The sequence below is a fragment of the Gopherus flavomarginatus genome, chromosome 14 (genome assembly GCF_025201925.1).
Source record: "Gopherus flavomarginatus isolate rGopFla2 chromosome 14, rGopFla2.mat.asm, whole genome shotgun sequence".
Classification (NCBI taxonomy): Eukaryota; Metazoa; Chordata; order Testudines; family Testudinidae; genus Gopherus; species Gopherus flavomarginatus.
Window position 1 is genome coordinate 25472960 of NC_066630.1, and position 26452 is coordinate 25499411.

A 26452-nucleotide genomic window follows, 5' to 3' on the forward strand; every position below is an offset into this window, starting at 1 on the left:
TAATTAAGCTTAGAAGTGTCCATGCAGGTCCCCACAATTGTACCCTGAAGTTCAGAGTGGCGAAGGAACCTTGACAGTATTATAGAAAGTTCAGGCCTTAGCATACCTTGTCATAATTTCAAATGTCACTTCAAATAGACTTCTAAAAATATATTTAATTTAAATTAAGAATCTGATTTTTTAAAATTAATTTTTAATCCACTCTAATGTGCTGAATAATTTCGGAATGTAACTTTTGGCCTGTAACTCCTTTGTGAGACGTTTGTTGCAAGCACTTGATATTCAGATAGTAACAGGTCACTTGGCATGTTTTTATGGCCTAAACAGATTAATATAACTTTTATAATTCAGATTCAATGGCATATACACTTATAAATTTGCAATTTATTTTCGATTAATATTTTGCAATATTTATTTAAAATTAGATGTTTGATCAAGTGTTTCTTCTAGAAACTCATTTGCTCAAGTATTCTTGGAAAGCAAAAGGGATAGACAGGGGCCAAGAAAATTCTTCAATAAATATTTGCAGATTTTTTTATATGATGTATTCACCTAGCTCTAGAGCCTCAGAGGATGATTTCAGAATACACGAACATTTCAAAGGCTTAAAAATTTAACAATGACATTACCACAAGTGTAAAGCCTATATCAACGATACTCAGACCTCAGGGGTTCAGCAGCCAAATTAGCAATCAACATTACCCAGACGAGCCACAGTAGTGTGAATTCATAGTTTCATTTACTATAGTACTAAATATTCATATTTAAACAGCATGAAGGGAAACATTTAGTGTATCTATATATCTATATATAGAAAAATCTCACAGCAAAATGACTGATGAAGTATTATTTTATCAACTACCATTGATTAGTAACATTGTAAAAGCATCCTGATTGGTTAATAATAAAATCACAGTGTTTTAATATCATGTGCTGCAAAGAACTGCAGAAGACACATTAAAGAGCCACTTACTCAGACTGAGGCTCGAGAGTTGCATCACTGCCCTGTATTAAAGTAAAGGCTCAAATAATTATAAAACAAGTATTTAATTCCTTTACATTTTTAAGAATTAATGCAGCAAAACAAATGCATATTAACCCTCAAATATCAACTAAACATTTACATTTTAAAATCAGTTCTCTACAGATATATTATCTTTCTGATTATGTAAAACAATGGGGACTCATCCTCTGGGATTTTAACAAAATCACGTCAATCCTCACACTGGAAACTCCACTGATTCTTGGACTAAAGCTAGCAATATTGCAATGAGCAATGGAAGAAGACCCACTCTATATCAGCAGTACAAACAAAAATCTGGCTTTATATAGACCCCCGTAAGGTCAGTCCCAAATTTTTCAAGGAGAGAAAATTAACTCTTAAAATAAAAGTTGAAGGTTGCCTTTCTACCTTTCCCAAGCTGCCCTATGTGCTAAATCTACAACATATGTATGTCTCCGAGCACCAGAGAAAGGGAAGATTAGATTTAACCGTATACTTGATCCCCCCATAAGAAAAAACAAAAAATTTTTTTTTACAAAAGTAGTTAGTCTCTGTCTAATAAGATGAAGTTCCTTGATTTCAGTCTTTAATAAAAAAAAAATTCATTTACTTTATGTAAGTAAGACTCAAGTTCTAATTTGCTCAAAAGCATTGATCTGAAAGAGTACCCATGCTAAACAAGGAATCTAAGAGTGTTCTGCAGCCTGGACTAAATGACCACTATGCTTTTCTGGTTCTATATTCAAACAAGTTTGTCAAAACCACCTAAAGTTGCTAAAGAACAATTCAAAACCAGGAACTATAATGTAAAACTATACATACACATTCATGTTTGTCACCTTCTCAGATCCACACATGCTCTAGAAAACAGCAATCTATGATTATTATGCAGCCCAGAATTAACAAACGTGTAAAAAAAGGGCAGGCCTGCCCATAGCACCGCCTGTCGTTCAAGAGTGAATCTGCAACACTGTGTCAGTTTACCCTTCTCTCTTTCCCACTTGATAACTTCACACCATTCAAACATTTAAGATGAAATTCCCATGCTGGGGCTCTACTTTATTAAGTCCAAATGAAGTCTCTTGAACAGAGGCTTCAAATAAAGTTTCTCTGGCCTCCAGTCTCTGTCCCCAGGTTCAGGGGGAGGCATAATTCTCCTTCTTGGGGCCTGTACTTCTAGGCTCAAAGCAGCTCCTCTGGCAGCTTCCCCAGCTACTTCCTTCAGGAACCCTTTCAGCAGCAGTTCTTTCCCCTACCTCCCTGGGCTGAACATGTAGCTATCATACCCTATGCACCTCTGCCAGTGGTGTGCAATGTAGATGTAGCCTTAGCAATCTTTAGGTGCTTCCAGATAAACTACATTCTTCTTACACATTATGTAAGAGCCAAAGAATTTCAGATTCAGGTTGAAAGAGAGACCAAGTGTGACTGTTTTTCGTGAGTTCTCCTATGAGTCCAAACTTACAGAATCAAGGCATATTTATATAATTAAAAAAAGATTTCCTACCAAAACAGTAAGTCTTGTTTTCCAACAGTTGTGCCTCCAGAAACCCACACTGCATGGCTACAGAGCTATAGTTGGTATGCATTTATACAGTCTCTGAGCTTCAAGTTTCACAGGCAACTGTATAAAGGGAAAGAAATGATTTGGGCCCCTCCATGAACAGAATTTGAAGATAATTATATGACAACACCTAACACATGTGCCATAAATGCATATCAGTCTTGCCAAGCTTTATGAATAACAAAGCAATTATTATCTAGGGTCCCCCTAATACACTGTATTTTCATGCCTTGATATCAGGTTGATTATATTCATGATCAAAAACAAGTGTTCAGCTATATAAAACCACACAACATTGTCTAATTTCTTACCCATTATGCTATATCAGACCATTCATTGAAAAGGCTGGAAGTGCATAAGGGTGCAACTATTTGACAGAAGACTTTGGCTAGACTTAACTTCCTTTGCCTCAAGTGCTCCAGCGTTATCCACAAACATTGTGATGCTCTCCTAAAGACCTTTCATCCTGAGACACATAGTACACTTATTTCCTTGCTCCATTTGGCATCAGAGCTATTCAGTGTTCCTTTGCATGACTCAAGTTGCTCATGGAAGAAGCTATTTCTCCATTAAGAATTAGCTACAATGGTATATTGGAATATTGTCAAAAATGAAATTTTGTAGATCAATTCTATTTGTAATCAGGATATGGCAGTGAGTTAAAGACTTTGTCATCAAGCCTTTTCTTCACTGAACTAACATATTGCTTTCTACAACCAGACAATCACTACTAATGATGCAGGGATCTTGATTTGTTCTTTCTGCAGCTGTTTTAAGATCTTATTTGTCTCACTCCATTCAGCATTGATTTTGCATCATTATGGCAGTTTTGAACATTCCTAGTGCATATATCCTCTTGTTTTGGGGAAAATGATCATCTGACCCAGAATGCTTTTTGTTTTATGTTTAGACTCTGACTGCAAGATTATTAAGATAACACATTCAAATTCAAGATTTTTAGAAGTTTTGTGTTGAATAGATCACAGAATATATAGGTGAACTATTGGTTAGCTAGTCAATTTATTGCTAGAGAGAGTAACTGAAATGGTAAAGATAGCAATAAAATAAGACATTACAATTAGTTATGTATGCAAATATTGGGTAGAGACATACAGAGACTGCAGTCTCCTTTTCTTAAACCTCTCAGAATGAAAATACATCTCATAGGCAACAGCATCCAAAGCCTCTTGAATTTTCAGCAGCAGTATATCACCGTATCAATTTTTGCAATTCTAATGGTAAAGTAGCTTTATAAAAAAAGTAAAATGTATTTACCTATGCAGCTGCTGCTGAAATAGTATTTCTTCATACAAGCATTTTACTCTAATCCTATACTGATTGCCTATATTTGTTTCAGCAAAAGCGATCTTACTTTCCCAAACATGGGGCCAGGTTTTCAAAGAAACAAGGCTAACTAGCCCCCAAAGTTTGTATATGCACCTGTTGCACCTTCAGACTAGTACCTGTGCACTGGAATCCCAGTAACTATGTGGAAATTAATAGATGTTAAATTACCAAATATGTATGAACATGGATTGTAGACACTTGCCTGTGAAGACAGTATGGCATCTCAGAAGTCAGAAGTTAAAGTAAACTTTGCTCAGCCAAAAAAACAAATTTCAACAGTCAGTGTGCTTTCTGTCCTAAGAAACCCAAATGTCTAGGGTTAACTGCCTCAAAAACTCAACTATGGATGAGTAAATTCACTCTATACATTAAATACAAATAAACAACATAACATTTATATTACTCTATAAATGCTGCAGTAGGGGTTCAGAAGTTATTGGTATGGTTGAGAAGAGGACTCATAGGAGACTTTTGCAGGTGCTTATAACTTCCAAAATTAAGTACTGCAGTGGAACCTCAAATATACGAACACCAGAATTACAGACTGATCCGTCAACCAGACTTTGTGAAACCAGAAGTAACCAATCAGGCAGCAGGCCGGGGGGGGGGGGGTGGCGGGGGAAACTGTACTGTGCCTCTACTGCATCTTACAGGTAGGCACATCTGGGCACTCTGTCCCCAATACACCCCCGCCCCTGGTGTGTGGCAGCCACGGTCAGCTCAAAGCAGTGGAGCCAGCACAGCAGGAGCAGCAGTGGGGTCTGTGCCACTTTCACCCCTTCCACCCGCCAGGAGGGCGCCATGCTGTTTTTTTACTTACACACACACACACACACAGAGCTGAGAGGGAAGGATGCTGTTTTTTACCCCCATAGCAGGGCAGGAGGGGGGTAGCGCGGTTTTTTCTCTCTCAAACATACACACACAGCCAGGAGGGGGACAAGCTCAAACCCATGCCAGTGAGGAGTAGGGAGCTCAGCTGCTGCTGAAACCTGGCCTGTAGTGTCAGTTTCCAAGTCTGGAGCCCGAACTGTGCTATGTTCAGTTACGAACATTTCAGAGTCATGGACAACCTCCATTCCTGAGGTAACTGTAACTCTGAGGTTCCACTGTAATAGGAGTGAAATTTCTCAAGTTCATTCTCAAACTCAAGGTCTGAGTTAGAAAGTTTAGTAACTCCATGTGTACACGACAGACTTAAGTCAAGTTAAGTTTTGTCGACTATTGTAAGTTGCTTTAACAACACTGATGGACAACATCCACGCAAATGCTCCTTGTGTCAGCTGAGTGCGTTCACAGTTGTTGCTCTTGCATTGGAAGAGAAAGAATTGCATTGTGGGTAGTTATCCCACTGTGCAACTCTCCAACCTCGGTCACACTCAGCCACTAGGAGCTCTGGGGATGGATCATTGTGCATCATGGGGATCTGCTTGCCATCCCATGATGCAGTTCTTTTTGTCCCATCATTCTCTGGGCTACCTACTTTGTTTTGTGCCATTTTTCCAACAGCCCTTTAAACTCTATGCTTGCCATCGCTGCCTGACAGCCTGGTTCCTGAGCTGCTGACCATTCTGGTGACGAGCATTTGAATACAACACAGCTGGTCCTGAAGTATTTCATGAGCTGCAAAACAGTGATACCTGCCCTGCTCTCTGCCATGGAAACCAATAATTCAAGATTGCTTCTGGCATTCATGGATCAGCTTGCTATGGTGGACCATCGGTACTGGGCTTTGGAGAACCTGGATACGGGAAGATAATCTTCAACACATAATTTGCATTCAGACAGCTGAGCAATATGGTAAGTAGCAAAATTAAATAGAAAATAAGCTCTAGATTGAATTTTTTCAAATCTAGTCTGCCTATCTTCCACAATGCACTGCTTTCCTCTCTATTTGTGATAAAAGATGAGCTCTGTTAACTGATCCGTAAACAGATGACAATTAAAATTATGTCCAGAAACAGAAAACTTACAAAAATGTGATCTTTTGTGGAGAAAAGCAATTTAAAATAATGTCTACTACAATGAATGAGGGTAGTTAATATCACTACTGAATACTTGATTTGACTAGCTTACTCCAGGTTTAAAAAGAAACATGGAAAATGAGAGAGAACAATTCGGCTGTTGAACAAAGACTGAACTGACTTTTTAAAAAGGATCAGATGTGATTAACAAACAAAGGATACAGGAGCATCTGCTGGTAAAAAGTTAATGAACCTAGTAATTTTAACAGGATTTCACTACATTTGTCGTGTATCATAACCTTAAAAACAACATAAATATGTGGAAAGATGATATCAGGTTCCTTCAAGTGCCAGTACTACAAAAGCTCTGAAACTACCTACACTGATGTAAAAATAAGTCTTCAAGGAATGCAAATCATGGTTTCAAAAAGATCAAGACCAAGACCCAGTCCTCAGCTTCCACATTTAGGCTACAGAGAAGAACTGACTGATGTCAGTTTTCTAGCACAGGGGTAATAATCTTTTTTCTGTACTCTGTTAAAATTAGGATAGTAAACTAAAATAAATATATGCATGCACAGTGTATTTTCCAGGATACTAGGTCTTCTAAATGCCTCATGCAAAATATGAGTGAAAAAAATTAGCTAGCAGATATCCTTTAGCAGGAGAAGCGTGGTTAACAGTTTATAGTAAACTGTTCCTAATCGTTTCTTCATTTTAGTTTTCCTGAGTTTTAATCTAGATTTGTGTTGGGTTTTGTAAGCAGTTCTGGTAATATTTACACCTAATATGCTAGTGCTGAAGCAGAATTAAGCATTATTTCATATCACTTTAGCCCCCCAAAACCAAATAAGAAAAGGACTACTTAATTATTTCTATCTTGCTCAAAAACATATTAGATGTTTGACAAAACAGAAAATGCAAGGGGATCTCAAGAAGAATTTACAATTTAAAGTAGTCTATCTCCGTGGAACTACTTGCCATGCATGAAGTTAATCTCGATCCTGGATGTATCCAGGATCACAGCCTAAATTTTTTGGAAGATTGTATTAAAAGACAGTCTGAAATATGTATTAAAACCAAAATTTTGTACTGTGCAGCTTTGTATATGTAACAATGGCTCTTCTACTAAACTAAAAGTCAAAATTTTTGACTTTTTGATGTTCAAATACTTTTCCGGCTTGGAAAACAATTCAAATTACCCTTGCAATGGGCTTAGTCCTAAATAAAGGTAAGAGCATTTAATATTTTTTAAAGACATTTTGATTAGAAATAATGAAGTTACATGAACAGTAAAGTTAAAGAAAATACAGCTCATGCATAGGGATGTCCATTTAGTTCAAAATCCCAATCCTTTAAACCAAGATGTGGAGCTCCATATACACCCATTTAAATAAAACAACAAACCTGTGTTTATGTTCTTCCAACTATATACACACACTGAAGCTGAATAAATGCACTTTTTAAAATTTTAACTGAAGTTTGGCTCATAGTGCTCCTCTGAAGGCAATGACTGGGTCTACTCTATATGGATCTTTATGGTGCACTCATCACCTTAATATCTGATTGCCTTCTAGTAGTTCATAAAGCAAAGTGACTATATATCTGTTAAGTGGTTTGTTCTTTCATCCTGTACCCACTGGGAGAAGCACGTGCAGTGGAGTGTCTTGTTTTGGTAAGCTTTTTTTATTTGTTAAATACACAGACCTGTTGCTACATCTTTATAAAAGAGAAGGAAAGGTAAAAGAAATGTGCCTTGCTCTTAGAGCAGTGGTTCTAAAACTTTTGTACTGGTGACCCCTTTCAAATAGCAAGCCTCTGAGTGCAACCCCTCTTACAAATTAAAAACACTTTTATATATTTAACACCATTATAAATGCTAGATGCAAAGCAGGGTTTGGAGTACAGGCTGACAGCTTACAACTCCCTGAAGGGTGGTGAGGTTTGCAGTGGTACTTAGTTCCTGTGGAAATTTATTCCACAGTCTCAAACCACCCTGGAAAAGGTTGTGTGTCTAACACAACAAATGTTACTTTTATTTTCAAAGTTCCATGATGCCAGAGGAGCAAAGTTGTTAACCACAGTGTTATAACTTTTATTGAAAAGTAAGCATCAAGGCTGAAATTCTGATGCACGAGTTCTGTATCTTTTTCAAACTAAATTATATTCCACTCTTCTAACTTCCCAGCATGAAAGAAAAGAATGAAAATTCTAAAGGATCACTTCACATAACTCAGCAATAATTCAAATATAGCTTGCAAAAGAAACAGATACCTCACTATGTCTAATGTTCAGTGGTGCATTTATGGTTTTGTTTCTAGTAAATGTGAAATAATCCTTAATGAACATAAAAATCTTTTCAATATAACGAGGCATATTGCATTACACCAAATCAGATTACATAACAAGCCTCAGTAATCTTGAACACCAGTTTGTGTCCTAGTAAACCAAGTACCATAATATTTTCCTCTTCTTGTTTCGGTAGTCAGCGCTCTTAAAAATAGTTCAAGTTACTTGTTAAGTAAATATTTGAATACTGCAGTACCTGCATGCACAATAGGTACTTTCAACTGTATAGAGACTGTACTAAACAAACAGTAAAACAGAACTGCATTGTGTGTATACCGAAACTATTCAGTAATCAGAGGCTTTCCCTTCCTTAAAGTTTAAAGCATATTATGAATAAAAAAAATTAGTGATGAAAAGTTATAGTTAAAGATGTCACGCAAAACACAATTATAGGAAGTCTCCCCAAGGAAGAAACAGGAGAAGCTGTGCGCAGGATTATCATCATGTGAGAAAAGGAGACTCAAACTAAGTTAGCAAAAATAAGTATAATAAACCAGTGGTTCCCTACAATGATGCCAATGCTTGCAATTTTGTCTTGAGTCTCATAATATCTGGTGTTCTTAAAGCCCCAGCTCATAAGATCATGAAATTACTCAGTTTTCACTTTAAAAAAGAAGTTTCCAGCTGTCATGGTTGTGAAGAGAATTTGGAGGAAAAAAAAAAAGTTAACCTGAAAGAAACATGCAGAGAAAACCAATGTTGATTTTTACAAAAAAATCATTTTGGACATTTGCGGTCAGCAATGATGTTCCTGTTCTATACTCTTATACTATTATTTCCTTGGATACATAAATGCAGATAGCTATTAATCCTCATCTAGTGTTGAGAAAAAAAATCAGTAAAACAATAACAGAGTTATGGGGGAAGTTTGTCTTCCAAACACATTCAGAAACCAACAACAAACATTTAATGTTTTAGGACAAAATATTATTTAAAATCCAGAGTCATAAGAAAAGTTACATTAACTGTGTTGTGGGCACTTTTGTCCCTCCAAGTGCACTGAAAAACTAAAAACAATTATTTAACACTTTAGGTGAAAAAACTAAGTAGCAAACTGAAAATTAGCAGGAGTTTCATTCAGCGTAAGCCTATAATCAAATTTCACACACCAGTATTAATGCAGAATGGTCAATGTGTACAAATAAACTGTATGTGCCACACTGTGTGCGGCTCTTCTGGTCAGCTGGCCTTGGGCAAGTGTGGTAGCATCTACTGCCTAGTTTGCTATGTGCTCCCACGGTGGCTTGATGATAGCCTAGGGATGAGAGTGCTGCTTTGACGGACTTGGTGAGATGATGAGTATCAAATATTTTTCTCTTTATACATATACCTAGGAGCTGTTCTCCTAGATTGACAGGGAACAAGTGCCATCTTTGTCTTGGTTCGAGTATGGTGCCAAGCAGGATTGTTGCTGACTCAAACAATGAAAGACCCATTGCCACCCATTTATTTTGTGCCTGCATTCTTTCTAGATGGTCCATAATATCAACACCTCTTTTAGTGTCATTATAGTTGTGGTGTTTTTTTTTGTCTCCTTCTACAACCTTGTCATGATGTGTTATTGTTACATTATTACCAACTTGCCTTCTTTGGAACATAGGAAAGTAGGGTGAATGGCCCAGAAAACCCAAACACTGCTTACAATTTCTCTCTGCTGTAATGTGGATGCATCTCACCGGGTATATCTGGCTTGTTTGATCAGACTGTTCCAAAACAGATTAAATTTTCATTGAGATGATCTTTAGCAAGCTGATTACTGGGGAAGAATGTTTCTTCCAGTCTTATATCAGGGCTGAGAATGAGCTCCTCATTGTCTGAAGATGAACTTCATGAACAATCAACAGAAACATGGTCTTTCTTCACAGAGCAACTCTCAACATGATCCGGCACAAAGCCACTTAATACACTGTCATCACAAATGACACACTTTCAGACTCACAAAACATTTTTACAACCTCAGAAGCAGAATATCATGCCTGTTCATTCACCAACTTGATTTGCATAACAAAGAAAAACCCTTCAAGAGTCTCCTGAGTCTGCAGTGTTTGGAGCACAACACCTAGGCAGAACCCCTCCTCAAAAGTGTTAAGCAAAGAGCCAGCATCAGTCCACTTTGTGTTGAGGATACCTAACAAGCCCAGATTTGAAGGGCCCAGCCTCCCTGGAGTACCTTCTACCTTACGGTGACTTTGTGCAGCAACCACTGTCACTGCAAAATATTATCAATTAACATATACTAACTATTACAATGCAAGATACTCTCACTAAAAGTAAACGTGTACACAGAACTACTTAAAATACTGGATAACAGCGCAATTTGTTCAGGATATATTTGTACCCAGTGTTTCTCCAGAATTTTCATCATCAGCACAAAAAGTTAAGATTAGTCTTTGCATTGTTTCAAATACATTACTTAAAATTTCACCTAGGAATGGTCCTGAGTCACCCTTAAGGATATGAAGCATTGCAGAGATGTGGGCAGTGGTATTTATTTACAAGTATATTGTTGTAATTTCTTTGAAAATTTGCATTTTCTTCAAACTCATTCCCAATACGTACTTAGCACCTAGAGAATTTCTAAACATAAATGCAAATTTTAAAATGTAAAATAAATTTCTACTGAATTCAAGCTTGTTCAGTCAGATAATAAAGAGTTCAAAGGCAATGAGTAATGCTGATATACTGAGATGATTACATTAGATGAAATTATTAAAATGTACCAGCATTATAAGTAGGGTTGTTTCAGATACTATCTCCCTGAGAAAGATAACACTAATCTTTGTTCTGGGTTATGTTCATATTTTCTGGATTTATAAAATCCTTATACAGTTAGCCTTTTATGAAGTGCTGTTAGGGATAAAACACATCTTTAGGACCATGTACTTATATAATAAATTATAATGACTTAACAGCTTCAGTATAGCCAATGTAGATGTATTCCATCATAAATTCCTAGTTTGAGGGTTTAATATATTGGTAGTTTGAAAACTGATTATGCAGAAACTTGGCACAAAGGTTTCCAGCCTAGAGAGGCTCTCTTTAACATACTTTAAATCTGTTAAGCTGTTTACAATAATAAAGCTGTCAAAAACAGTTTAGCTGACTTCACTGTTTTGGCTACTTGTGCTGTGAAAGGAAGTATTGAATATTCTAGGACAGGCCAGCACAACTCGTAAAGCAGCGAGGGCCATATTACTCGAAAGAAAACAGCTGAGGGCCGAACCCCTCCCCCCTAGTGCCGCCAAAACATCCCCCCTAAACAACACACACCCCTAGTGCCGCCCACCCCACGGAAACAAACCCTCCTTCCCCAACACCGCCCTGCTGAAACAGCAGTGGGCCAAAAAGGAAGGTTTGGGGTGTGGGAGGGGCTCAGGACGAGAGTAGGAGTGTGGAGGGTGAGGACTCTGGCTGGTACTGGAGATAAGGTGTTTGGGGTGTTGGAAAGGCTCAGGGCTAGGGTAGAGGGTGCGGTGGGGGGGTGAAAGGTGTGGCTGGGGGTGTGGGCTCTGGGGTGAGGCAGGGCTGGGGATGAGTTTGGGGTACAGGCAGGCTGCTCCGGGACAGGGGCCAGAGAGGAGGACTCTCCCCAGCCCCTTCTCTGCCAGCAGCAGCAAGCTCTGGGGGAGGAGCCCCTCTTTCCTGCCCCCATCCCCAGCAGTACATTCACCCCCACCACTGTCACTGCATGCGCTCCTAGGGCTCCTCTCAGGTCCAGGAATATCCCTCACCTCCCCCATGATGGGTGCCAGTGGGAGCAGATGTGCCTCCTCCCCTGCTGTTGCCCCTGACTGTAGCCTCACTGGGGGTGAGGGATGGGGCTGCCTCATTGCCCAGCATGGGGTAGGAGCGGTGACTGTGGGCGAGGGGGGGCCCCTGTGCTGGTGGAGGGTCCCATAGGAAAATGAAATGGTCTGAGGGGGAAGGGCAGGCTCAGAGTCAGTCTGCTCTGGCAGTCGAGATAGGGGGCACATGGAGCTACAGAGGAAAGACAGGGACTCTCTGGGGCCAGGAAGGTGGGAGGGGATCAAGTCGGGGCTGGGGGACACTTGGGGGAGGCGATCACTTGGGTTATAAATATCTCTGTGCCAGCGGCTTTTTTTTTTTTTCCTCCGCCACTTTCTGCGCCCCTCATCTGTTGGATGGGGGCGAACCCAGCAGTCCCAACCCATTGCTTGCTCATGGGCCGCACAGTGAGCCCCCGCAGGCCACATGTTGTGAAGGCTTGATCTAACTCCTTACGGAACATGTGTGAAAGGCTATTTTTCACAAGTGTATAATTTGGTCTGCTATTGGTGGATTTTCATAGGAATAGCAGAGTCCAATCCCCTCTTGAAATTTCAAGTCCCTACTCCAAAGCATAAGAGGTACCAAAGCTTTTCGGAGAAAAGGTAGACACTTTTTTTTGTTTTTTCTTTTTTTTTTTTTTTTTAGAAGTATGGGTAAAACATATCCCTCTAGCTATTTCTGAGAATGAGGCAAAACTATTCTGGCTGAAGTTTTCAAAAAAAAAAGTTATGAATAACTGAAAACAGGAAGTATAGAATGGAAGCATCAGGCAACCTTAATAATAGATAGTGTTTCTAACACTGCCTAAACTACTACAGCTAGTAGAGGAATTTACATCTTCTATATACCACCACCAAGCACATTAGCTACCTCCCCTCTGTATATGATTTTGAGTGTTGCCAAGAACTAATCCTGCCATTTAACTATTCTAGGCTAGCCTCTGCACTGATATGCACAAACAACAGAGAGAAGCCAAAAAATTAAACCATATACTGTATGTAGATTTTAATATACCTTCCTAAAAAATAATCACCTTACAAATTAGCTGCCACTAATAAAACATTCATTGCATAAGATTTACAGAATACGTTTAACAAAAATGGTCATTGCTGCAATATAATGCACACTCACCATACTAACTTAATGTATTTAATTCTTCCAGTTTCAGTCTCACACAAAGACCTGGTCCAACAGTGTCTCAAAACTGCAAACGAAGGTTTGACTGTGAGCTAGAGCACAAAACTTAGTGCCTAAGACTCAGAATGTAATTGTTTAAATTGACTTGTGGACTCTCTTTCCTTTCCCTTCACACTTAGATTATTAATTGAAATAGACCACCACACTTTCATTTCTTATTTTTTTCCCAAAAGTGTATTTCATGCGTTTATGAAAGTTACTTTATGAACAGAATACAGGTATCTACAAAGAGGATCCAGCAATTACAATACTCATTTGATATGCAGGGAACCAAGGCAAAACTAACTGTGAATGAGGGAATACGTTTGAACAGGTATAAGTGTACTAGACAATGTACCCATTATGGTCTCTAAAGCTAAATTATATGTTTAAACTCATACAACACACTGTATACAATCTGTAAAGCTAAAACAAGTTATGTATAATATGTGCATTTATAAAACACTAAAATTTAAGTTGATTATAAGATTCTCTATTCAGAAATGGAGGAATTATGCAGAAGATAATGTAAATGAGAGTTTCACATGTAATTTCCCATGCATCAGTGGCAGAACACACTCCAATATAGAGATTATAAAATGGAATGGATAGAGATGTTAATGGAATCCTTGTGCACCAAGTAACATATAAATCCGGTACCCTAAGCAATGAAAATAAGCATTTATAATTAAAGCAGCAATGTTTCAAGTATCAAGATAAGGGAAAGCCCACAACAGAGGCAATTAACTACACAAGATTTTACACAGTACTTTACAACACACTTGTACCATCATATTCACAAATCACAGATCTTATTAGTCTATATTAAAAATTAATGTGGGTAAAGGGGTTCTAATGTCATGAGAAGTGTGATTACATTAAAGTTTCCCTTTTTTAAAAATGCAAAAAAAATATTAGTTTTGTCAAAGATGGTGACAATGAAGGTGGTAGTAAGGAGAATGAACATTTCAGCTATCTGCAGAAAACAAACTAGAGCAGGGGTCAGCAACCTTTCAGAAGTGGTGTGCCAAGTCTTTATTTATTCACTCTAATTAAAGGTTTTGCGTGCTGGTAATACCTTTTAATGTTTTTAGAAGGTCTCTTTCTATACATCTATAATATATAACTAAATTACTATTGTATGTAGATTAAATAAGGTTTTTTAAATGTTTAAGAAGCTTCATTTAAAAATGAAATTAAAATGCAGAGCCCCCTGAACCAGTGGCCAGGACCCAGGCAGTGACAGTGCCACTGAAAATCAGCTCGCGTGCAACCTTTGGCACCCGTGCCATAGGTTGCCTACCCCTGAACTAGAGACACTGTTTCTCTTCAACTTCCCATTACAGTGGGCACCTTTAGCCAAGTATTCACTGTCACAAGCAGCACCTACAGTACCACTGGAGAATAAGAAATGTGGTTTTAACAGTGGCCACTAAATTTATCTAGAGTTAGCTGTAGTTGCAACATTTTTTTAAAGAGGACGGATGGACTAAAGAACGAAAAAGAAGATGAAAGGTATGCTGGCTGGGAGACATCTTTTCTAGAAGCTTTTACTACCCTTATTCAATTTCGCAGTCATTTTGAAAGAAACAGAGCCATTTAATTTACAGAAATCAGCGCCTTATATTCAAAAACCTATCAAGTTTTGTAAAACACTTCTTTGAATGAACAACACTTTCTGGAATGTCTTTAAAAAAGACCAAACAAACCCAGCAGTGTATTTAAACTTGCTATCAATAATATAATAGTTATAAATAAAATTAAAAGTAAATTACATGTAACGAATTAATTTAAAAAGATCAACTAATACTAATAAGCCATCCATTAAGTTAAATACACTGTAGTCTATTACATTCCTTTTATCATGTAATTTTTCTTTCCTGTCTGACAGCTCAAAAATCTATTGTTTATTATTATTGAATGCAATGGACCTGTTTCTTAAAAGCAACGTTAGTATCTTTATAGCAATTAAATAAAACATTACAATATTTGTGACTCACCTGCAGTGAAGTCTCTGTTCAAATCTATAAATGCATGAGAGTGCGGTATGTACATTTTACTCTTAGTGTCCAATGCAGGATGCCATGATAAATTCCTGAGAGAAAGAAAACAAAGCTTTTCTTATGTGTTTACAATTTAGGACTTATCAATCTCGATACTCCTCTTTAAAACATTGTGAAACACACAGTTCTAGCTTTTTGTAGTAAAATTTCACTATTATTCAGTTTTACTATAGGTTTCATAATATACTGAGAAATTCTTGACAATATTTACATAAAATGCTGTCAATACAATGGCTTACCCTTGGGTACTTTTAACCTTGTTTCTTGTAATACCTGGCTATTTAAACTAACTTGATTCAAACTAAACAAAATTACAAACACCCAAAGGAAATGGAGCATAGTTTCAGAAGTCTTACCATATTTAAAAAAAAAAAATTAAGAAAAAAAATAAAACTTGTTTTGCTTTCATAACTTGTTTTAATCACATTATTTTGTGAAGTCTTTACCTTGGTGGCATTACTAAAGATCAACAAAACCAGAAATAAACCTCCTATCAAAAGCAGTTTGTGCCTTTTATGTTTAAGCAAATTTGTTTTGCTAAAGAACTGAGTTTCCACAATATAAGTAATATAAACAATACACCAGGCAGGTTCTACAGTATCTGTGTACTGAAATATAAAAAATATTCTGAGGCTGGTAAGAGTACCCTGCATGAGAATCCATAACAAGAAATGGAATGGAGTTCACTGCATCACTACCAGGAAGTTTTCAGTATAACTGAAGAGTCACTGATTTCAAAATAAGCAGATTTGAAAATTACAACATTCATTTATTTTAAACATTCTCATATTGAATTATGACCATCATACAATCACACTAATGCAACATTTCATAAAATAGTATTTTACAACTATGAATGATGAAAATACAGCAAATAAGGAGATCTGTGTTTTGGTCCAAGATCGGTCTGATTTCCTTGGTGATCTTGGTCAGGTCACCTCTGTGTTCTGCAGTTTCATTTATAAAATAGGGATAATACTTAACTAGCTACCTGCCAGCAGTGTTGAGAGGTTTAAATAACTTAACTTTATCAACTGTCTTAAGAGTCTCATGTGAAATGGGGCTGTGAAAGTTTAATTATGCCTCAAAACATTACCAGAATATGGTGCTCTTATTTGAAATCTATTCCATGTGCCATTGAAAAAATATCTATTTTTTTTACAATAAAATAGAAAGCCTCTCACCTAGTCTACCACAGTTAGACAAAAAAACCAAAGTGTAATGTAATTAAGAAGCTGTATTTAATAGTAGTTTAATTGACAGTCAGACAGAATAGTGAATAATATCCATTCATTATGAATTGTTTTATAATTGCTTATAACTGACATTCTTTAACTGTTTGGGCTGAAGTTTTCCCATGTTCAATCTCTGCCTCAGATTTTTAATTTTAAAATTTTAGCAAAATTTTAGAGAACTGTTTGAGAACAAGGCTACTGGAAAATAAGTAGTATAAGTTGAAGAAAACCACTACTTGCACAGCAGCACTTGTTAGTAGCTTGCACACTTCATTTATTGAACCCTCCAACTGCACTGTGCATCCGCCCTTGCTCTGCAGTGGCCACACAATGGTACACAAGCAAAACTGATACTCCTTCCCTGATCCTCAGTGAAAGGTGCACCATGAGTTGAAAGTCTTCTCTTCCACCAACTGGTTATAATAATTCTGTACACTACACAAGACACACTCCTTATTGAGCAAGTCCCCATATCACTGCCCTCTGAGGAAAGCAAGTATTAGGTCTCTCCTAACTCTACACCATTTTACAGGCGAAATATAAGTTGCACAAGGTTACTTCTTGCAGAAACTGTGAAGATAACCTGGTTCTCCAATGGGGAACTCAAGTCTCATTCACCTAGCCATACTAGACAGAATCTGCCACATCCAGATGCTTGGTTATGCAGTCTGTAAAATGGGGCCACCTCCGCACAGTTAACCCACTGGTGAAGTTACATAATGCTACTACTGCTGCCAAATAATGGAGTTAATGTTAACAACAGATAAATGAACAAGCTTAATTCTGTTACTTCCTAATTTTGAGTGCCTGACTTGGCAACTTTAACATTCTTTTAATGAATTTTTGTAGGGTTATGTTACAGTGGATTAAGAGGTTTCAGGAACAAGCGTTACTTTACTTGACTGGCTTTCAACTAATTTTAATCACATTTTAAGTTTAATACTTAGAACTATTATTCAAATAGACTCAGGCAATATTATTCCCCTCCTTTGTTCCATTTTCATCCCTTTCTCTCTCAGATGCCTAGGTTTACCCTTGCAATCCTTTTGAAGAGGATGATTTGAGATCCTACATTCAAAAAAAAACCAACCAAACAAAAAAAAAACAACACAACACAGGGATGACCTTGGCCCAATATATCTGCTTGGAATAAAGGACTACTTGTTAAGTTGTTCCAGAATTCTGAAACACGGTATTTTAAGTTATAGAAAAATGAATGGGCAGGAGCTACTCTAGTTACCTAAGTAATGTGTTATGAAAGTAAGTAAAGAAACACTCAGGCTGCAACACAGCGCATAAACTAAAATTAATGAGAATTAATGGGAATGCATAAAATAATCCGTCACAACAGTCCAGTCTGAAATTCAAGCTGTGCAGATAGGCGTTCATAAATTACCCAATGTATGAACCATAAATTATATCAAGTCAAAACAAGGTACAGTATCAGAATATTTCTCAGACAATGGAAAAATATCTCCTTCATTTGATACAATAGCTCAAAGGGGAAGAACCACAACAACTTTGAAATCTTACAAGTTACAAACAGATTGTAATACAGTTACTATTAGTCAGAAGGAGTCTGCTTGTACTCCGTAGGTTCAGTCAGAAGTGGGCAATAATGGCTTTCTTTGGTAAGGTCCATCTGTTGTGAAATTATTTGCACACTAGGATCTGTACAACAAAAAGAGACCTTAAACCCAGCACCCCAGGCAGCCCCTGCCCCTAAATTCAGCCCTTCCTAGAACAGCCATTTGGAGTTCTTTATTGGCTACTTTCAGGACACAATACAAATATCAGGTATTTGGCAGGCTTGATGTTGCCTGTTTTGTGGCCACCTCTTTGTTTACTATTCCTTACTTTTAGTATGAAATTAGCATTGATTCCTTTCATCCATCATGGGATGACTTCCTCAAGAACAACTGGATTAGCTCTTGTCCTATACCGTTGGTTCAGATTAGCAGCATATTTGAATAGTTACGTCTTCAGGTTGATTTTACAGTTTTATATTGTTTTGCCCATATCAACAAAAGAAGCACTCAATACCAAATCCCACAGCATTGAGTGTCAGGGGAACTAATGCTCAAGCACCAATACAGAGAAACATGAAACCAGGGAACAGGAATCCAATGTAGCCTGCCCCAGACACCAGAGATATCTTCCAAAGAAACCACAGCAACTAACACAGTACCAAGTAACAGTACCAAGCAACAGTACCAAGCCAGGTATTGCCTTATGACTTGGTTCCTACTTGTCTCCTTGGTGCAGAGGAGGGAGAACTGTGCTCTGAATGGAGTCCCCTCATCTCAAGGAGCTTGCTGCATGGACTCAACATCTAAGTTGGTGCACTCATTAAAACCAATCTCTTCTGTCTCATGCTGCTATACTTTTGGGAATGTGACCACAAAAGTTTACGGCAACCCTCAGGATGAAAGCCTGCGACCTGAGACAGCTTTGTTGAGTTCCTGAGCATAAGACTAAATTTGGGCAAAGAGCCCATCTGACTTCCAGTGACTACTCTGCACATATACGCTGGAACATCACCTGGCAGCCTCACCAGTGCCCCAGCTGTGAAAGTAAGAGGGTATTTTGTTGGTATTTTCCAGCCCTCAAACTTTATTAATTTCTACCAGATGTTGGGTAAAGTTAATCATAAGGGAGTTCAAAAAGCTACACACATTTCACTGAGTCAAAACACTGATTTTGAAATGTATTATATATTTTATAAACAATTAAGATTTTGACAACTGACAATGTGTTAAACAAAAATAAACTTTAAGAAAAATGTGTTTGTCTATATAAAGGTCATTTAATAGTTTTCTATAGCAGCCACATCCAGGGAATAGTCAGTGTTACTTGTATAAGATACTGCTGCATGATGCCACATTGGGCCTGTAAGCTGCACCACAGGCACCGACTTTCCAATGTACTGGGGGGTTCTCAATCCCCAGCTCTGCTCTACGCCCCAGCCCCACTTCACTCCTTTCCCTCAAAGCCCCACCTACCTTTTCCCACCCCCATCCTGCCTCTTCCTACCCTGTTTCGCCCCCTCCCTTGAGTGTGCCACATCCTCGCTCCTCCCTCCTACAGCCTACAAACGCCACAAAACAGCTGATCACAATGGGTGGGAGGGCAGAAGGTGTTGATAGGGGTTGCTCAGCTGATTGGCTGGAGAGAAGGGTGTTGCAGAAGTCTACTTGTTCATGCACATCTAAAGGGAGAGCGCATAAACCCTTTCCACTTCCCAGAATGTAATCCTGTGTCTGGCAGTAACAGCCTTCCCAGTTCTTCCCTTCAAATTAGAGTAGAAGCATATTTCTGGACCTTGCTGACCACATTTTTGGGGCTGAGAAGAACTATCAGATTGGCCTGAGAGATGTGGATTTTTTAACCTTCCTGTCAGCAAGCCAGAGATCCGGCAGGTAGCTTAGGTAGTCAGGTGGTCATGTTTTTGCAGCTCAACATATGTCCAGTGCATATGTGATTTACTTCATGGATGAACTGGAATTGAAATAAGGATTAGGGGAGGACATTTTCTGAAGATGGTGGCAGAAGAATAGATAAGGGCTCCTAATGGTTGGTACAGCAAGGAGCCAGCCATTCCCACCCACAGCATATCCTCAACCTTTGTTTGAGGAGGGTGGTGGAATCACAACAGTGTTGCTTGAACCAGGTTAAAGGTCTAGAGACTACAGGAATGGTAGTAGTCCTGACTAAGGGCTAGTCCTCACTGGCAACGCTAAAGTGCAGCCGCGGCAGTGCTTTAACGTGGCTTGCGTAATTATAGCAGAGTGCTGGGAGAGAGCTCTCCCAGGACTCTAAAAAACCCACCCTCCTGAGAGGCATGGCTCCCAATGCTAGTGCAGTTAACAATGGTGCTTTACAGCACTGAAACTGTGTTTTTTCATATCCCTTAGTGAGAAAGTTGCAGCGCTGTAAATTGTGTAGAAAAGCCCTCAGATGGTGCAGATTACAGGAGGAAGGTATGCACCAGAGTCATTGCTTGATAATTTCCCAGATGTTAAGTTAGTGAAGTTGCAGCCTAGTTAGGTCACATTCATCGTATGTCTTGTTCTTTTTTCTCTTCAGTGAATAAATATTACACTTCTAAATAAGTCTGGACACAATCTAGCAATGAGAACTGAGTTGCAAGAAGCAGTGTACACCTAACTCAGATAATGCAATGACCATATTTGAAGTGAATACTCAACATTGGCAGTTTTAGCTTTTAAAGCTCTTCCTCCAATGCCTTCTTTATTGTTACTTTCCACAGGCATGACTATTTTTTGTTATCTAAACGAGTCTATCTTTGAATGAGAGACACAGAACCACTGTTTCACTCAAGTGGGTTTCTAAATCATTTCAGAGATCCACCTATCTTCTTCAATCTAGAAAGACTTCATATTTGTAAAGTTATTCTGGTGGTAACAGTTACAATTCAGAGCAAAGATGACCTGCTCTCCTTTGAGCTCAGATCAGTGTAACAAAAAGGGAGAAAAACCAAGCCTTGTATATAGAAGTTTTTGATTAAAACATATTGTTCGTGTCAATCTTCTGAAAACTAAACTTTCTACTCATGGATCATACTTTCAAGTGGAAACTACAAAGAAATTATTTAACAGAACTAGAAAAAAAACACACCTGTGATTATATAAATTGTATTTAATATGGAAATGTCTGAAGATTGCATTGTAGGTGATCACAGAAAACAGCTGCCTTAATTCACCGTGAATAGCTGCTTTTTGCTACATTTCTACTCTTTCATGCTGCAGTTTGTTTAATTAGGTGGGCTTATTTCCAAGCACTTATTAAAATGTCCACATCACCATCCTGGTTCATGTTTTTCAAACAAACAAATATCCAGAAATATTTCCAAGCTTTCGGGTTCCAGCATGGCAAGCCTTTGAAAGGATGGTGTTTGAATAAGAAGTTATTTTTCATATACAGAAGTCTTAACGATTACGTTTGGTAAAAATCCAACTCAATGTTAATCAGATCCTACATGATGGGTGTTAGTAGTGATTCAGTTATTTCAAACATTGCTCTAATTAAGTTTTCCCCAAAACCCAATATAGTTTTGTAATCGTAAGGGTTCAGATCAGCAAATATCAGTATCCAAAGTCTATCTTCCACAGATTTAAGATTTAACTAGAAACTTTGAAACAAAATCATCCTGTTCAATTAAAAAAAATTTAAATTATATTCCAGAACATTTATTTCTAGAGAACTATACAACAATTAAGAAAATGGAGAACTGTTGAAATCTCCATTACAAGCCTAAACATTGTCCATTAAAAACTAAACATTGGTTTTGTAAGGCAAAAAAATAAAGCTACACTCTCCAAACATAGATTATAGTCCGACCTATAACATTCAACCTTCTTTTTAACTATTAATATATTTCTTAGTACCAACACGGTGTTATAAATATTTCTTCACAAAATATTAACTGTGCTGTTCTCTTAGAAAGCTGATAAAAATCTTCCGATATAATCGGTGCAAGGTTACATTTACTGTCACGAACACCCTTGGGGGGAATTTGCAGGCCTTGTTCCATAAATCAGATTTAAATAAAAGCCATCTTGATAAAATTCAAGCAGCGATTAATCGTCAAAAACATCTCTCTTAGAAGGGCATAAGAACTTCCAATTACACCTTTGAAGGATTTAAAAACAATCAAAATATTGTTTCCAGTCCTATATTGGAATTCTTTGTTTATCGAAAAAGATCTATAAATCTTCAACTAACCCTCTAGTAAAGGGAAATGCTCTTATTGAGAATGATATTAAAATGATGCTACTAGCAACGATTACATTTTAAGTAAATGAGTTACAGATTTTCTGAAACCTCTCACTGTCTATCTTTGACAACAACATATCAGACTAATATCAAGATTTAAAAAATTATTTAATTATACACTGCTTAAGGTCCAGGAAGATGAAAGTTAGAAAAGCTGATGTACTGTTTCTATGGAAACAGGTATAATCTGATTGACTTTTCTAGTTCTAATGGACTTCTCTTGACATAACAGCTAAAAAATTCCCCAGGGAAATTCAAAACACTTCACAACAAACCATTTCTATTAAAGTGATGAGCATCAGTGTTGATTATACACACAACCCCCCTCCCCCAACAGCTGTCAGAGACTAACTACATTTCTAATTTACTATGCAGCAAATGTCATTGTACGTTTTCGTATTAATACAAACTACGAAATAGATAACCAAATATTAACTGGAACTTTGTAGTATTACCTAAAAGTTGCAAAAACAGCGCGTTCTGAGACTCAAAACTGCTATTCATTACTTATGATTTAATTGAAGCAGACATTACTAAAAAACAGAGGTGTGAACAGAAGAGGGGGCTGCACTAGTGAAATGATCTAACAGTAATGCACAATTCATCTAAGAGCCTGTGTGTCCTAAACGCCTAAGGAAATTGACAGGAATTGGAAGAACTCAGCACTTGAGAGGATCAGACTTGAAGATGCACATATTAGTACACAGGTGCCTAAAGAAAAGTACTCACATTACTATTAGTGGAGGCAACCAAGTTAGAATTTTTTTGCTTGGGTGTGAAAGAGTGAGATGTGTTCATTTCTACTTTCAGGAACCAAGTTGCTATCTATGTTCTGATTCTAGAATCTGGTTTCGCAGTTATTTCTTTTCTTCCACTGGTAATGAGTTAGGTAATATATGTAATCTGTGCAGGGTAACAATATAATAGGCAGAGAACACAGCTTGATTTTCTAAACAGGTTAAGACTTGTTCGACAGGTATTCCCCTCAACCTTTGTGCAGGCAAAGTGTTAAAATTCCATTTTACTGAGTTAAAGTAAGTACACCCAAACTAAATAAACTTTATACATAATCATGCAGCATCAATTGCACAGTCAGTCAAATTCTCTTTAGAAAATTAAAACTTTAATTTAAATTGTTGGGTACAAACTAAATATTGCATATTGAAAATGTACTTGAATGTTTATACAAATTACTTTAGCTGGTCATTTCCACATTTTTAAACACATAGGGCTGTTTTGTTACTGTAATATTCTCTGTAAGTTAAGAAAGCCCACAACTTCAAAAAAAAAAATCAGAGAAAAACGAAAATACACAATGGGTTGGGGTTTTTTCATGTACCAGGCTACTAGCAATTCACACAGAAAGCTTCATGTGCTGAGCTCAAAAGAGTTCACAAAGAAAACTGTGATGGGCTAAAGTTCACAGAAGAAAAGCAGCATATATAGCCCTCTCCTGAGAAAATCCGGAGCTGCACACAACAGTGGGCTGTCTCTGCTGCTTTTCTGCTGCATAACTTTTGATACTCCTCGACCTTCTGCAGAGCTCGGGAATCCTGCAGAAGAGAAGTAGAAGTGAGAATCAGAGCTAATTTGGGTAATCCTGGAACTCTGGTTAAGAGTTTTGCAAGTTACAAGGTGCAGTATGGACCATTCAAGAAGAACATTAGCTTATATCACCAACCAGTTTAATGCTTCAGTACTTCAACTTTTGTGTGCATAAAACTTTGATGAACTCAACTCATTGAAGTTAAGTGCAGGACTGTCTAGAGAATTTTAATGCATTTATCGTTAATTATTTTTAAATTTGTGAAGTTAATTACCCAAAAGTTGTTGGTTTTATACCAGTGGTTCTCAAACTTTTGTACTGGATGAATCCTTTCACATAGCAAGCCTCTATTTAAACACTATTATAAATGATGGAGGCAAAGCAGGGTTTAGGGTGGAGGCTGACAGCTCGTGACCCCCCACATAATAACCTTGCAACCTCCTGAGGGGTCCCAACCCCCAGTTTGAGAACTCCATGTTTAATACCTTGTTCTAAGTTATAAACTAAGTAATTATGGATTTTAAAAACAGAATAAGTACAAAATGAATCTGATCTGAATATGAATGAGTAAAGTAATGTGCAAAATGAATCTGATGTAAATATGAAACAAGTTACATTATTCAAGCCTTCTCTGTGCTGCATCTCTTCCCTAGCACTTCTCCAGTCACAACCAAAAGTCACATGGTTCAGCCAACTCTAACCCCTCCTTTCATTATCTTCTCTCTTTCTGCTTCAAATTCAAAAACTTGATTCTACCTTCTAAGCTTTATACAATTTTGCCTCTACCTATATCTTTGATCATCTCCCAGTTTTCCTAGTCATGACCTACACGCAGCTGCTTTTAATCTTTACAGTTCCTTCATGCTCACCTCCAATAATCACCTTGGACCCTATGCATGCGGTCCCCTAAACCCAGAATAAATTTCCTGATCAAATAGGCCATGTACCTTCTCTTTCCTCCTTCAATTCTCCCCTTAAAATCTATTCCTGCTATGTTTCCAATTTGTACCATACTCTTGTAAAAGGTAAAAGTGTAAATTCTGAGTTTGAGCCTAATTGCCTAATATAGAGATCCCTATTCTATACAGACTTCATACTTTTTATCTTCAATGAGGTTCCTCTATCTAGAAACCAGAACACCTTCCACATATAATTTGGTAAAGAATATGAAGTGTAGGCCCTACATACTCTACTTAACAGTTGTTCATGGAAGGGTCATGCTAGTAATTCAGACTCCAATTTATGTGCCTGGTTAAGTCCCAGTCACAGTAGGTATTACTAGCTCAAGTGATCCTTTTCTTCACCAAGTAGGATACATAAACTAGCTCTTTAGAGGGTGAACAGTCTGTGAGCTGCTCCTCCAATTTCTGAAGCTCAGAACCAGGACCATGTTTTAAGTATCTGACAGCATACTGTGCCAAATAGGTTTTTGATCTAAATTCTTAAAGAAAAAGAATACCATTTCTTTACTATTGGTTTTCTTAGCTAACTTCTCATTCTCACTTTCCCTATAGGCATTATATTTTTTTTTTAAACTGTCTCTACTATTTGATGGGGATGCATGTTCTTTTATCCTGCTTTTACTGTAATTATCCATGTCTACAACATATTCTAATCACCAAAGAAAGTCCTTTGCTCAGGGTATAACCAGAAATCCCAGATAAAGTTCAATTTTTTATTCCGGTATTCACTAGCAAGTCTTGTAGTGAAACCAGCTTTTTATTGAAGAGATTCATATTCTGTTCCAGTGCTCCTGAAATGCTAAAACACAAGACACACACAACTATAGGTTTGCAGTTATACAGATACAGGAAAGGGCTTTTATTTTTTCACTGCTGCTCTAATTCTGAGGAAGAATGCATCTCTCTTCCTTGCAGGCCTGTCCTAAAAGAACAGAAATCTAGCACTTGAAGCTTGGGTTTTTTAATCTAAATTCCCAAAGAAAAAGAATTCAGTTCTTTACTATTAGTTTTCTTGAAGCTTGAAGTATTTGGGGGTATCATTCCCAGGCTGAGACGACATAATTGTAATAGCTCTTATAGAACTAGCACACTAAATATAGAGAGTGTATCCTGGGTAACATGGGAGGAGGAGAGAGGGAAAGAGGCTACTCACCCCATATATCTACCATTCAAGACCCTAGACATATACCCTCTTAGACATAATAGTTTCTCTGTACAGATATATTTTACTTGGTGAGCATTAGATACTATAATGATAGGTGCTATAGAAACCCCTAATAAAATAAAATAAAATAAAATAGTTAGAGAACAGTCTTAGGATAATTAAGTCAAGCTGTTTTCCCTGCAAATATATAAGATTAGGAAAAGAAAGATATAAACTGTATCTGAATAAATATGGAACTGTTAATTCTGACACATACATAAAACAGTATTTAAAAATGAGTCAAATAAAGCTTTTAAAACAAAACAACCCCCTCCACAAATTTGGAAGTAAATGTTCTCTTGTAAATTGCCTCTTGCTTAAATAAGGCAATTTCAAAAGCTAAAATTCTACAAGGTATTACTGCATGGGAATTTGTACTGAATACTTAAAAGCAAATAAAATAAATTAAAAAAAATGGAAGAACTTAATATTTTCATGTCATGCATTTGATTTT

General features: G+C 37.5%; 1 protein-coding gene across 1 annotated transcript in view; it reads right to left on the minus strand.

Annotated features, from left to right (window-relative positions):
- The window catches only part of ITFG1 (integrin alpha FG-GAP repeat containing 1), a 199787-nt gene that overhangs the window by 162366 nt on the left and 10969 nt on the right, over positions 1 to 26452 (minus strand). The window contains exon 6 of the mRNA XM_050923080.1: positions 15193 to 15287. Within this exon, the coding sequence (XP_050779037.1) occupies positions 15193 to 15287 (95 nt within the window). The remainder of the gene's footprint in view (positions 1 to 15192; positions 15288 to 26452) is intronic.